Source organism: Phoxinus phoxinus (genome assembly GCF_949152265.1).
Source record: "Phoxinus phoxinus genome assembly, chromosome: 23".
Taxonomy (NCBI): Eukaryota; Metazoa; Chordata; class Actinopteri; order Cypriniformes; family Leuciscidae; genus Phoxinus; species Phoxinus phoxinus.
This window is the reverse complement of record NC_136898.1, coordinates 5,724,829-5,737,312: the sequence shown is the minus strand read 5'-3', so window position 1 is coordinate 5,737,312 and position 12,484 is coordinate 5,724,829. Positions and strand designations below refer to the sequence as shown.

Sequence of the window (12,484 nt, the reverse complement as noted above, 5' to 3'; positions counted from 1 at the left end):
AGAGATTTCTAATGTTTCAAATATTAAAATTTTAAATATTTTGCTATATTAACCACACTCAGCTGTTTTTCCCTTACACACCAATTGATAACGACTGATCTAAAACTGTTTCGCCTCAAAGCAGAATAGTGGGAACACTGAACAGTCAAACGAAGAACAAAACTAAACCTGTTTTGTACAAATCGCTGTACAAATTTTTAGCCAATAATACTATTCTTAATTTTTAGCATTGTACCTACAATGACTCTTTTGTGATTCATCCCCTGAATCATATCATATATATATATATATTCTCCTGATTATAGCAGGCATGACCGTCAGGTGATTACTAGACTCTAGTGCTGAAATTATAGTGGAAATTGTGAGTTTGCCACGTAATTGTGCCTAGTCCTGTTGTTCTGAGACGTCACGGCGAGATCCTGCTGGCAGAGTCTTCCTGTGTGAGTTCCTCACTAGACGGTCATCAAGCTTATATTTTTCACAACAGCGTAGTTTGGATATTTAATTGAGTGACTACACATTTAGTAAAGGCAGAAGTGTTCTTGAATTTCATGTGAATCAAGGTTCATGAAAAAGTGAACATCTTGACATTGTTTACTCATTCTCATGTCGTTCTAAACCTGTACGGCTTTTTCTTCCGTGGAGGAAATAAAAAAAACACCTTTTGTTTTCCACAGGCGTCACAAGGTTTCCACTAATTACAGGTTTGGAGAACTCATGAGGCCGAGTAAATGACAGACTGTGTTTCTGAGTGGATGATCCCTTTAATGATTCACTTTGAGTTTTGTGTGAGATCTAGGTCTTGTGGTAATCCTGTCTTTCGAGGAGGGTCCAGCTGCGGCTTGGGCGTTCCCGTAATGACACAAGAATGCCCTTTGGGCGTTCCTGGTAGCGTTTCATCGACCAATCGGGAAGCGTTTCGCAAGGCACACTGGGTATGATGTCATTTCCCCTTCCATATTTGCAATTTTACCTCGTAAGTTTCGCCGAAGAAGAAGTAACGTTTGTCAAGCGGTCATGCGATGAGAGATTATGTCAGTAAGTAGGCTATTGTTTATTTCTACAACATTGACTGGGAAGTATTCTCTTTTATATCACTGATATAGCTGTCGTGTCTTCTTAATCTTGTATGGTAACGTTATGTATCCGAATCCGATATTAATAATCGCGGCAAGCATGGTTCGGTAGCCGCTAATGTCATGCTATCTCATTTTAGCCATAGCTACTAGCCAGAAGAAAGCAATGTATAAGAATGTTTGTTGCTAGAAGCTAGAGTTTGTAGCGAAGACTAAGTTAACATAACGTTACATTGTTAAGTTGGATGTTAACGTGTTAGCTAGATGGTAAGAGGTAAGAAGTAACTGTTAGCGGCCAAGCTGCTTCGATATGGTGACACAGATAACTTTGGTGGGCGCGTTGCCTCGTTTTGGTGGTAACTTAGTAACGTTAAATTTGTCTAAAATAGTCTTCTACAGAATTTGGTTTGACGTTGGAAGTTTGACATTTGTCAGAGATTCAGCTCCGAAACACTTAAATAAGTTACATCAGTACGATTTGGCATAAGAATGAAAAACAGGTTGTGTTCGAACTGTTTTAAAATGTAGACGATAACACAGTGTTTGTTTTAATCGCCTTTACTGTATCGCAACCTATACATTTTGTAATGTAAAACAGCAGATAGGGATCGTCTACAAAGTAAAAAACGAAGAGGAAAAATCTCAATCTCACCCGACTAAACACCATTCATTTTCGATCCCAAAATTCAAATAGTGTTATATTGTTAAAATAATTAAATAACTGCTTTGTTTAACTGTCAAAAGTGATGCAAAAAAAATGCTGATTCAGATGTGCAAATACATTTGTGTAAAAACTTTTTTTTTCTGAATATAGAGTTGCATGGACCTAAAAGATTTTCACGTAGGTATTTTTCTCATTTGTAATCAACCTGATAATAAATGTATTTAAAAATCATAGTTTTTCATCTAAACTTCAAAGGGTGTGTGTTACTGGATTCTAGAATATATTTGATCTGGATATTGGTTTTAGTAACAGAATATATATATATATATATATATATATATATATATATATATATATTCAGATGCAAAAGCCTTTAAGTGCCATCAGAATTTATTTTCTAGAATTATCATTTTTATCAAGCTTGTATATAAGTTAGTAATTTCCCTTAAATGACAATTAATAATTGTCATTGCCATTTAAGTGAAATTTTATTTTATTACATTTATTTCAATATATGAAATGTATTATCAGGTTTGAATTTAATATTGTTAACGTGTTCGCAAAGAGGCATGATGTAGCGTCCACGCTGATTCTTTATGGTGACAGATAACATTGGTGGGCGCATTGCTTTGTTTTGGGAGAATTTTGGTGGAGGTAGGTAACTTTGTGTAACAGTCTTTTACAGGTACAGAATTTATAAACACACATTGTTTACTAACTTCGTTTTTCACGTAGTTAGTTTTTTAACAGAGTTTTAGCTTTCTCACCTGAAGATTCCTTGGATTCAACGCAGCAGGTAGTAGCTAGTGCTAGGAGGGGGAGAAAAGTAAGTTGAGCTTGGTTAATGTGCTCCATATATCTCTTATCTATAGCTACATCTGTCAATTTTGCCGAGCGGTCACAAGCCCCAGCCCACAAGATGTTTTGAGTAGAGGTCGACCGATAGTGGATTTTACCGATAACGATAGCTAGGTTGGGCCATACTTGCCGATAACCGATTAATGAACCGATAGTTTTTAAAATTGATACTGGATAAAAACAAACATAACACTCCAAGTAAAACAGTGCTGAACTTTATTATAAAAAAAAAAAACTGTATTGAACCATGAAAACATGCTAAATGAAATAAATATATAAATGTGAATAAATATTTAAGTCAATAAAAGACATTCATTCAAACTGAAACAAAAAGTAATACTCTAAATAACAAATAAAACCAGTTACATTCAAAATGTAACTATTTAACTGTTCTTTTCAAGCCAACTTAATTAATTAAAAAGTAACTAAATTTGTATTAAAGTGAAGATGAAAAAAATAAATTACCGAAATCGAATGCTTTTCTGATTCGTTTATGTTTCTGTCGGCTGTATGAACATCAGTTTGCTTACGTCTCTAGCTTTAAATATGCAACTTATCTGCATATGTAATGCATAAAAGTGACCAGCTGGATATGAACTAATGCAAATAGAGGTAACAATTGTGACATTAAACATTCGGGTCGGACTTACGTTTATGTTTGTCAGTGTTTTAACCGCTTGAGGTACTACTAATGTTAGCGTCCTCTCAGCCTCGAAGGCAAACAAACGCCTACTGTCTCTACTAATGCAGCATTTAGTCAACAAATTAATCACTTTATAATGATATGACAAAATGTACTGTATAGGCTACATACATTTGAGCTGTCGGTGCTTTAAACGCGCATCTGATGTCAGCGCTCTCCACGCAGCATGTGCTCTCAGTGCAGCACGCAGAATCACGTGTCGAAATAAACAACACGAGGCACAAGTTTTTATTACACCTCTAGAGGCCGCTCTTGTACTGCATCATGCCAGCAGACCCTTCTCAGCTCTTACACAGTGTAATGAATGACAGCGTGCGCTTCTCAGCCGCTCCAGCAATGGACGCAACCAGGAAAAACTATCGGTATATATTTTTGCCGATAACGATAGTTCCACCAGTCAACAATCGGTGCCGATTAATCGGCAAAACCGATGAATCGGTCGACCTCTAGTTTTGAGCAAGGATGCCAATTTCTCCACTGCCCCTTTTGCCCACTTTATAAGGGTGACTACTCAAAAGTGGAAACACATTTACAGTCCCATCTGAAAACAGTGGTACAGCATGGAGGTATGTTTAAGGATTCTTTGGCTGATTCATTGGTTTAGATTAATAACCTTTGTGTTGATATGAATAAGTTGAGGACACTAGCCGTGGTCAAGAAGGCACTTGTGTTTGGACCAGTTATTAAAGCCTGCTTTGTTTTTTACCTTCCTTTCAGAGGTTGTGATGTATACCTGCAAATGGGGCTGCAGAAAGGAGTCCCACTACCACTGCTGTGCTTGTATTCTAATGTTTCAAAGAAAAAAACAACTGCTTAGACACCTCAGCACATGCCACCGTCAGCCAGCAGAAGGCCAACCCCACCCTCAGCCAGCAGAAGGCCAACCCCACCCTCAGCCAGCAGAAGGCCAACCCCACCCTCAGCCAGCAGAAGGCCAACCCCACCCTCAGCCAGCAGAAGGCCAACCCCACCCTCAGCCAGCAGAAGGCCAACCCCACCCTCAGCCAGCAGAAGGCCAACCCCACCCTCAGCCAGCAGAAGGCCAACCCCACCCTCAGCCAGCAGAAGGCCAACCCCACCCTCAGCCAGCAGAAGGCCAACCCCACCCTCAGCCAGCAGAAGGCCAACCCCACCCTCAGCCAGCAGAAGGCCAACCCCATCGCCAGCCAGCAGAAGGCCAACCCCACCGCCAGCCAGCAGAAGGCCAACCCCACCGCCAGCCAGCAGAAGGCCAACCCCACCGCCAGCCAGCAGAAGGCCCACTGCACTCTTTTTCACCTCAAGCCTTAGAAGGCCCACTAAACCCTATGGAGGCCATGGTAGAAGCCCGGCTACACCCTGTGGAGGCTATGGTAGAGCTTCATCAACCAAAAAAAACTGTTGGCTTACGTTCGAGGGTCAGAAAGGTTAAGTGCACAAAGTGTGAATTAGTGCTAAATAAAAAAAATTTAAAGCAGCATATGAGACGACGCCACTCAACTGTCAAGGAGGACATTACAGCCGACCGTCATCTGGCATGTCAGCCAATAGAGATTGAAAGGGGAATATTTGCTGTTGTAAAGTCCTTCAGCAGCAATAGCGCACCCATCCATGTACAGAAGCGGACATCGGGGCCAAGCCATCAAATTCGTTGTGAGCAGGATGCCTGTGTGCGCAACACTGAGGTGATGCATAGGAGTGGGTTTATATCCTTTGATTGTGCCCATCTGCAGTCCCTGCAATACTGCCCACCACCCCTCAGCCCTCAGATTGAACTAAGGGAGGATGTTCTGAGGGACATTGTCAGTAGCAGGTGGTTCAGCGAGGAGCGGAAGAGGGCATGTCTTCTGAAAAAAACGGCGGCAAACGCTGAAGGGATCCCCTTCAGTGTTGATGTTGAGGTGGGAAGCTCTTCCTCAAGAAGATATGTTTCCATTTATGAGGCAAATCTGTCTTACTATAACAAGTTTGGCAGAGTGATGGTCATGTTTGACACAGCAAATAACACGTGGCATTGCCATTGTGTTAAAGCCAAACAGGCCTGTGTCCACAAGGCCATTGCAAAATGGCACTTTTTCCAGACAAGAAAGGAGCTCTTCACGGGAGATGAGAGCGAGGATACTCAAGATAGTCAGGGCTCTGAAGACAAGGTGGAAACTGTCACCTCAAGTGATTTTCAGTATCCCCCTCGAGATCAGGATTTGGGGAGAATTGTTAGGTACATTCACAACAAGAAAAGGCTTCCTGCAGACTTGCCAGCAAAGGTGTATGGGTTGACAAGTGAGACAGAAGTGCCTAAACATCTGATGCCCAAAGAGTGTGTTTGTCCTGAATGTCCTGGTGATCTTCCCCTTGGTGAACCCCTGATCATCAGCAAATCAGCAAAAATCATTACTGTCAAGGGAATCATCGAGGGTCTGTATCATGTTTAAACTAAAATTGACATTTATTCTTCCTTTTCCAAGTTGTATATACCACTAAATGCTCCAATGATCTCATTTCAGGTGTGACAACTTATGGGAAAAAATGCAGTAGATGTGGAATGATGGTGCGATACCAGGAATGGGAGGATGGCTTACATAACTTTAATGACAAAGTCATTCTAACCCTCCATTTTTGCCTGTATCTTCGGAACTGCCTCCAGGTCAAATGTTCAAAAATTCAATACATGTGATTTTTGTGATTTATGAATATGATGTGACCATACTGTATGTTAAATGCGTAAATCTCATATTCCATATCTTTATGCTCAGTAGGCCATTAATTAAGTAATTAGAACTAAGGTGCAGGATGAGACTTCTTAGCTGACAGTCATGACATTAGGCCATTAAATACATAATTGGAACTTTCCCAGTTGCACACTTTTATGGAAGTACATTTTCTAATTTATTATTGATGTTTTATTCCAGACTCACACAGCTCTGGGTCGAGCCATCGAGACATGGGAGCTGACGTCGGGACAGCAGTACCCAAACAAAAATAGCCTAATACATGGATACCTACATTTTGAAGCATTGACAGACCATGATTATAACTTCTCCTGTGTCCGCTGTGGACATCACCCTCCTGTGGTGGTCATGGATCTCCACAAGAGCTGTGTCTTCAGCTTGGCAGGTACAATACAGGTTTTATTTGTATGGTGAACCCCTCCACCCCTCCAGGTGGTCTAACTACAGTATATTGATATTTCTTTTTATTTTAGTCAGTGAACTAGAGGATCCACCAGATGGATTTGATGGGGAGGTGGACATTGATGAGTTCTGGGACTCTCTATGTTTAGAGAGGATTGCACGTGGTTTTGTTCCAAGTAAGTGACTTTTTAAATATAATGTTTCCCAGAGATATATAATTCCTTTGTTACCTTTTTTCCCCTTGTCTTTCTCACTCCACTTTAAGAATTACAAAGTTAATTTCTAGCCATCAATGCAGACTGTTTTTCTTTCAGGTGATAAACAAAATCCTTTTGCCGTTAAACCTACGTACCACCACTGGGCCCCGTGGATTGGACCTCACACCCGCAAATCCAACAAGGTGCTCAATACGGAGCATGAAAAGGTCCACACAACAAGGCACCCAAAAGAACAGACAGAGACTGACATAACAGAGGACAGGCTATTGGATGAAGTATCCAATTTGAAGGTAAACAGGTCTATGTGTTTTTTGTTGTTGTTGTTTATTCTATATAATCAATATAGCTATTATAAATGTGTTTACAGTGTACACCTTTATTTTGGTAATCTATTACAGGTCCATGCCATCCGAAAGCTCTGCAGGGAGTGCGGAATTGATTCCCAAGGTTCCAAAATGGAATTAGTTCTAAGGCTGAGAGAAGAAATGAAAACCCGAAGCAAATTTGATAAAATTTTTCAAAAGGTTTGGGGAGCATCTGGTAAGTAAAAAAAATGTCCCAACAATGTCTTTTCTCATTGGGCTACTGCAGGTAATTTAGTTTGACTTCCTTGAACACTTGTTCTCCTCAGGTGGCTGGGCTGTTGTTATGTGCCCCTGTGGGCAGGTTGTCTCGCTGAAATTTAACATTAGGGCAGAAAGTCCAAGGGACTTCACTGATTTATTGTTATCTTGGAAACACATGCCCAACATATGCATATATGATTTTGCAAGAGGTCTGGCAGTGCATGCTAACCTTAGAGAGCCCGAGACGATGCCTTTCAGCCCTCATGAGGGTAGGCTGTTGGACCCCAGCCATGAAAACTTGCAGTACGCATCTAATGGTGGTATGGTCAATTTACCATGGCTTAACACTAAGAAAACTGTGCCGGACCCGGGTGGCCATCCATTGACTGGGTCAGCAGACCACTATTGTCTCTACGACAGATTCCATGAGGGAAACACTAAAGACCCGAAAGATATCCTCCGGAGGATAAAGATGGTACCTGAACTGGCAGGGAGAATTAACAGCCAGGTTGCAGAACAACTCTTCTCAACCATGAAAAAAAACAATTATTACATGAACATGCTCTCGCCATCTGCTCATGTTTTCATGATGCGTAATGTTATTCACAATTACAATCAGCGGAAGAACAAGAAGATCAAGGAGGAATTAAAGAAGCTTGTGACTCCTGAAATTCAGCTGTGTCTCAATGAGCATGGTCAGGCAGAATTCTGTGCCTCTCAGCCAACAGGACTTAGCCCCGACCCAGTTGTTGCCGCCTCCTCTCAGCCAGCAGAAACGGGGTTCAGCTCAGACCCAGATCTTTCACCACCCTCTAAACGTAAGGAAATCTTCTATATTTTATGCATTGTATTAGTGATTGTGTATATTTATTCAATAACACATTTCCTCTCATTTTTGTCTCATCTCTTTATTTTGAATTAGGTTCAAGGTTACAGTCGCTCTCCTCAGCTGTTGACCGTACTAATCCCAACTTTACAGTTGCTGATTGGAAACAAGAACCAAACGCAAGACTCTGTGAATTAGTAAGTTTGAGATTAGTTTTTGTGAATTAGACATTTTAAATATACATCCATTCATAATGTTCTGTATATTTCCCCATAGCTGGACTATGTGCTGGATAGTAAGGGTGACCCTAAGGAGGAAATTGTTCAAGCCAACAACTCGATCCTCACAAGGTCTGACTTTTGGACTCTGGGCCTAGAGCGAGATGTTGAAGCAACGGTAAATCTGATCCAAGTGTTTAACTGTATTTCCTATGGTGTGAGATGATTAATTGTCTTACTAATTAATCATTGTTTTTTTTAGATTGCAAATTGTTGTTTCAACATTATCGTCAAGACTGCAATTGCACATGTAAGTTACATTTAACATAATCTGTGCATTCAAGTTTCCTGACTGTATACTTTTGTTGCCTACACAAAGTGTGTTATGCGTCTGTTTTCAAATAAAGGGCATTGCAACCGTGACTGTGGATGCCTATGTGGTGGTCACCTGGCTTCCTCCATATGAGGCTTCTCCCATTGCTAAAATGATTGTGAGTAGTAATGTAACAGAACTTGTACCTCAGCTTTAACCTCACGTTCAAATTCCTCTTTGAACTCTTTTTATTTTCCTCAGTGTGACTTTGCATCCAAAGACGTGGTGCTTCTCCCTGCCTGGCAGCCTGGGCACTGGACATTGTGTGTGAGTAAACTCACTTTGAAGTGGCTTTTTTATCTGAAATACTGTGCTGTTATTATTGAATCATCATTCATGCTTTGTTGGTACATTTCATGCAGTACATAACAACATTTTTGATATGCATAACGATTTCAGGTCTAAGAATCTAACCCAACCTTTTCTGGATCAATTCCAACTTCTCTATGCCCCCTATTTTGGATTGTGTGTTGAAGACTCTTACCATACACTCCCACCTCCCAATGAAATTAATGTTTTTGGCCATGCTGAACATAAATTTGAATGATATTTTGTTTCAGCCTCAAAGAATGGATGAATGAGAGCAATCACTTGTAAAGCACTTTGTATAAAATTATATTCATTTAATATATATATATATATATATATATATATATATATATATATATATATATATATATATATATATATATATATACACATGCATACATGCATGCATACACATATACATATACGGTACATACATATATGTAAATGCACTATTTACTATAACTGTTTTGTTTGACGTAAGATTTGGGTCTTTAACCAACCCTTATCTTGGCATTCCATGAAATAAAACTCTTAACAGGTTCTCAAACCAAGACAGAGGATTATGCAGTATTTTGATTCAAGACACCCTAGTGGCTTTGGAGATGGCCGCTACCTAGAAATCTTCAGGTTTTTCATAGAAAGCTGAATACTGGTTCCCTATGTTCATATCTAACTCTGGGTCTTGCAGCAGTAACTATATTTTTCTATTCAAAGCAATTTCCATGTTTACACCCCAAAGTAGTTCTTCATTGGTTCACTAGAAACCTCATCTGCATCTTTACTTTAATTGTTTTTTTAGTTAGACCACCCAAATACTGCTTTGAGAACCCAAAAACTTAGATATGATCATGTTTTTTGGAAGTATGGTAGTTCTGTTTTGGACTATACTTCCTTTTTGTTTAGTTCTGCATTTATGGTTTTGGTTCATATGTTCCATACGTTCTAAGTCCCTACTAGGAATTGCTGCTACTCCCAGGTCACTTTTTAGCATGGGAAGGTGTAGTTCAACCCCATTTTTAAACCATGCTCTTAGGGCTCAAGGTGGGTATGTGTAGTCATGGTAGAGATTCAGCAATTCCTTAAGGGGTTCAATGTTAAATTTGAAAGGCATGAATTGCAATTAACTCGTCTTCCAAACCTTTTCAGTAACCTGGCTCATGCGGTGTCCAATGGACCATGGAAGTCATTTTACTTGGCTGATGAGGTAAAACGTGTGGCTGGAGCACGATTCATTGCATTTAGTAAAGTAGCGTACATAGGCAGGTGTCTTGATTTTTATTTATTATGATTTTATAAAGTGACGCTGATGGACCCTAGTTGCTGCTAAATGCAAGTTCAAAGCACATTGTGTTGCACTTTTTGTATGATTTAAGGCTACAAAATGAGTGTGGATATCAGTAGGCATCATATAATAAGAATCATTGATAATAAATCACACACCCCTTTTACCACCACAGGGCGCATCTCCCCAGCATCAGAGCAACAGCTGTGGTGTGTTTATGCTGATGGTGAGATGCAATAATTTCAGAAGTGATAACTGATTACTAGTTTGCAGAACAACTAACACATTTGTATGTTTATTTCAGTATGCAATGTATTCTACCCTCCAAAAGCCATATGATTTCAGTGAGGTGAGTTCGTTCAAATCTCAATCAGATTTGTAGTGTGAAATATAAGGCTTTTAATCATTTTGTCCTATCTGGAGGCTACAGTTAACATGCACCAATAGGCCTTACACTTAACTTTGTCTGTAGGTACTGTACTTGCTGAAGGAGATGGCAACATCTGTAAAAATGTACACTGCCATAGATCCCATCAATGAGTAAATAGTACTGTAACATGGATTTGTATCAGGCTATGAAGACATTTAAAGCATAACTTTATTTTCAGGTGGACATGCTCTCTATCAGGAGGTGGTGGTGTGGGCAGCTGCTGGAGACCTTTACATTAGAAAGGTGTTACATACTGCGTCCATATTTTGCCATTTAATTATATTTGGTGCTCATGAAGATGGAAGCCAATATACTGATATCTCTCTCTCTCGCTCTAGCCCTGCAGGACTAGCTGGCAGACCCATCTCACCCTCTCCCCATCTCAGCCACACCTTACAATCTCCAAGCAGTGAAAGGTATTATATACTGTGTTCATATATTGCTATTTATTTATATTTGGTGCTTATGACGATGGTAGCCAATATACTGATCTCTCTTTTCTTTCTTTAGCCCTGCAGGACTACCTGGCACACCCATCTCACCCTCTCCCCATCTCAGCCACACCTTACAATCTCCAAGCAGTGAAAGGTATTATATACTGTGTTCATATATTGCTATTTACTTATATTGGTAGCCAATATACTGATCTCTCTTTTCTTTCTCTAGCCCTGCAGGACTAGCTGACACACCCATCTCACCTTCTCCATCTCCCCATCTCAGCCACACCTTCCAATCTCGAAGCTGTCCATCAGGCACACCCATTACAACAGAGGACAGTCCATTCTTACCACCTGTAGTCCTTCAGCGTATTATTGAAGAGACATTGAGTATGGACATGGCTATGCTTGGCGTGTTCAACAGAGTTTCGAAAACTTTCCAGGAACTCGCAAAGCCATTCCACCCCTCCGTTTATATTAATGATAGTTTGGCAAGGGACCTCAAACTTAAGAAAGACAGTCTGATGCATATAACTGTTAGAAAAATTTATAAGACTGCAGGCCGTGGCAGCGGCCTTGCACTACGCCTCAAAGGCTTTTCCAAAAGAAGGAATTGGCCGAGCGCACGTCTGGGGCTGAGGCACATGGCTTATGGCAGGTATCTGATTGAAGATGTCTGCCTACCATAGTGTTGTTCTCTGAGTCTGTGTGGTTAGAACAACGTCAACACTTTTATTACTCATTTATTTTATTTGTGACATGTTTTATTTTGTAATCCCTTTCATTTTTGCATGCCAATAAATCTGTTTGTTTTATACTGTATGTACTACAATGTTCAAAAGTAAATTGTTCAAGAGAAATTACTGTATTTTGTGTCTTTATTGAAAACATCAAAAGTGCCTGTTGGAAAAGTAAGTGAATCCTTGGGGTCAAATAGCCTACTGTTTGAGCCTTCATTAAGTGCATCTGCTAACTGGACTGCAACAGCACAATGTCCCAAGTGTTAATTTAATCTATTCATTACTTAATTCAGACATTAAGACGACTGTATTGTTTTCGGACTGGATCTCAAAGGGTTCCTTTATTTGAAGCAACAAACTTATATCTAGGGCAGGGCCATAGAGAGATCTGTGTCCTCAACTCGTAGAATATAATGAACGTACTGCACAACCACAACATTCTCATTATATTTAGCTACCATGGAGCCTCCCTAAAATTGTGTTGTATATCAGTAAATTAAACTTAATCAAGCCGCTCGAAAGCTGGCTTAGTCATCTAGTTCGATGCTAGCTGACGTCTTCCTATGCTTAAAGATAGGACTGAGATAACTTGTCCTACACGTAAATGTAATTTTATTAAGATGTAATTGGACTAACGTTAACGTTCTGTAGATGGCTTAGCTTGCTAACGTTAG

At 40.0% G+C, this 12,484-nt stretch overlaps 1 protein-coding gene across 2 annotated transcripts; it reads left to right on the top strand.

The window, feature by feature from the left end:
• The first annotated feature begins 2,614 nt into the window (after positions 1–2,614).
• Positions 2,615–11,927, top strand: LOC306991258 (uncharacterized protein). Of its 2 annotated transcripts, XM_079598949.1 has the most exons (20): positions 2,615–5,695; positions 5,785–5,924; positions 6,190–6,394; positions 6,483–6,587; positions 6,726–6,919; positions 7,028–7,169; positions 7,261–8,013; positions 8,118–8,218; positions 8,298–8,417; positions 8,502–8,549; positions 8,647–8,730; positions 8,814–8,879; positions 9,460–9,548; positions 10,068–10,125; positions 10,379–10,429; positions 10,508–10,552; positions 10,812–10,876; positions 10,972–11,049; positions 11,144–11,221; positions 11,300–11,927. In XM_079598949.1, the coding sequence occupies exons 1-20, from the start codon at positions 4,027–4,029 to the stop codon at positions 11,757–11,759; spliced, it is 4,551 nt and encodes a 1,516-aa protein (XP_079455075.1). In that variant the 5' UTR covers positions 2,615–4,026; the 3' UTR covers positions 11,760–11,927. The 2 variants fall into 2 exon arrangements, with proteins under 2 accessions (XP_079455075.1, XP_079455076.1); XM_079598950.1 differs by lacking the exon at positions 11,144–11,221 and having other exon boundaries at positions 11,300–11,921.
• The last annotated feature ends 557 nt before the right edge of the window (positions 11,928–12,484 follow it).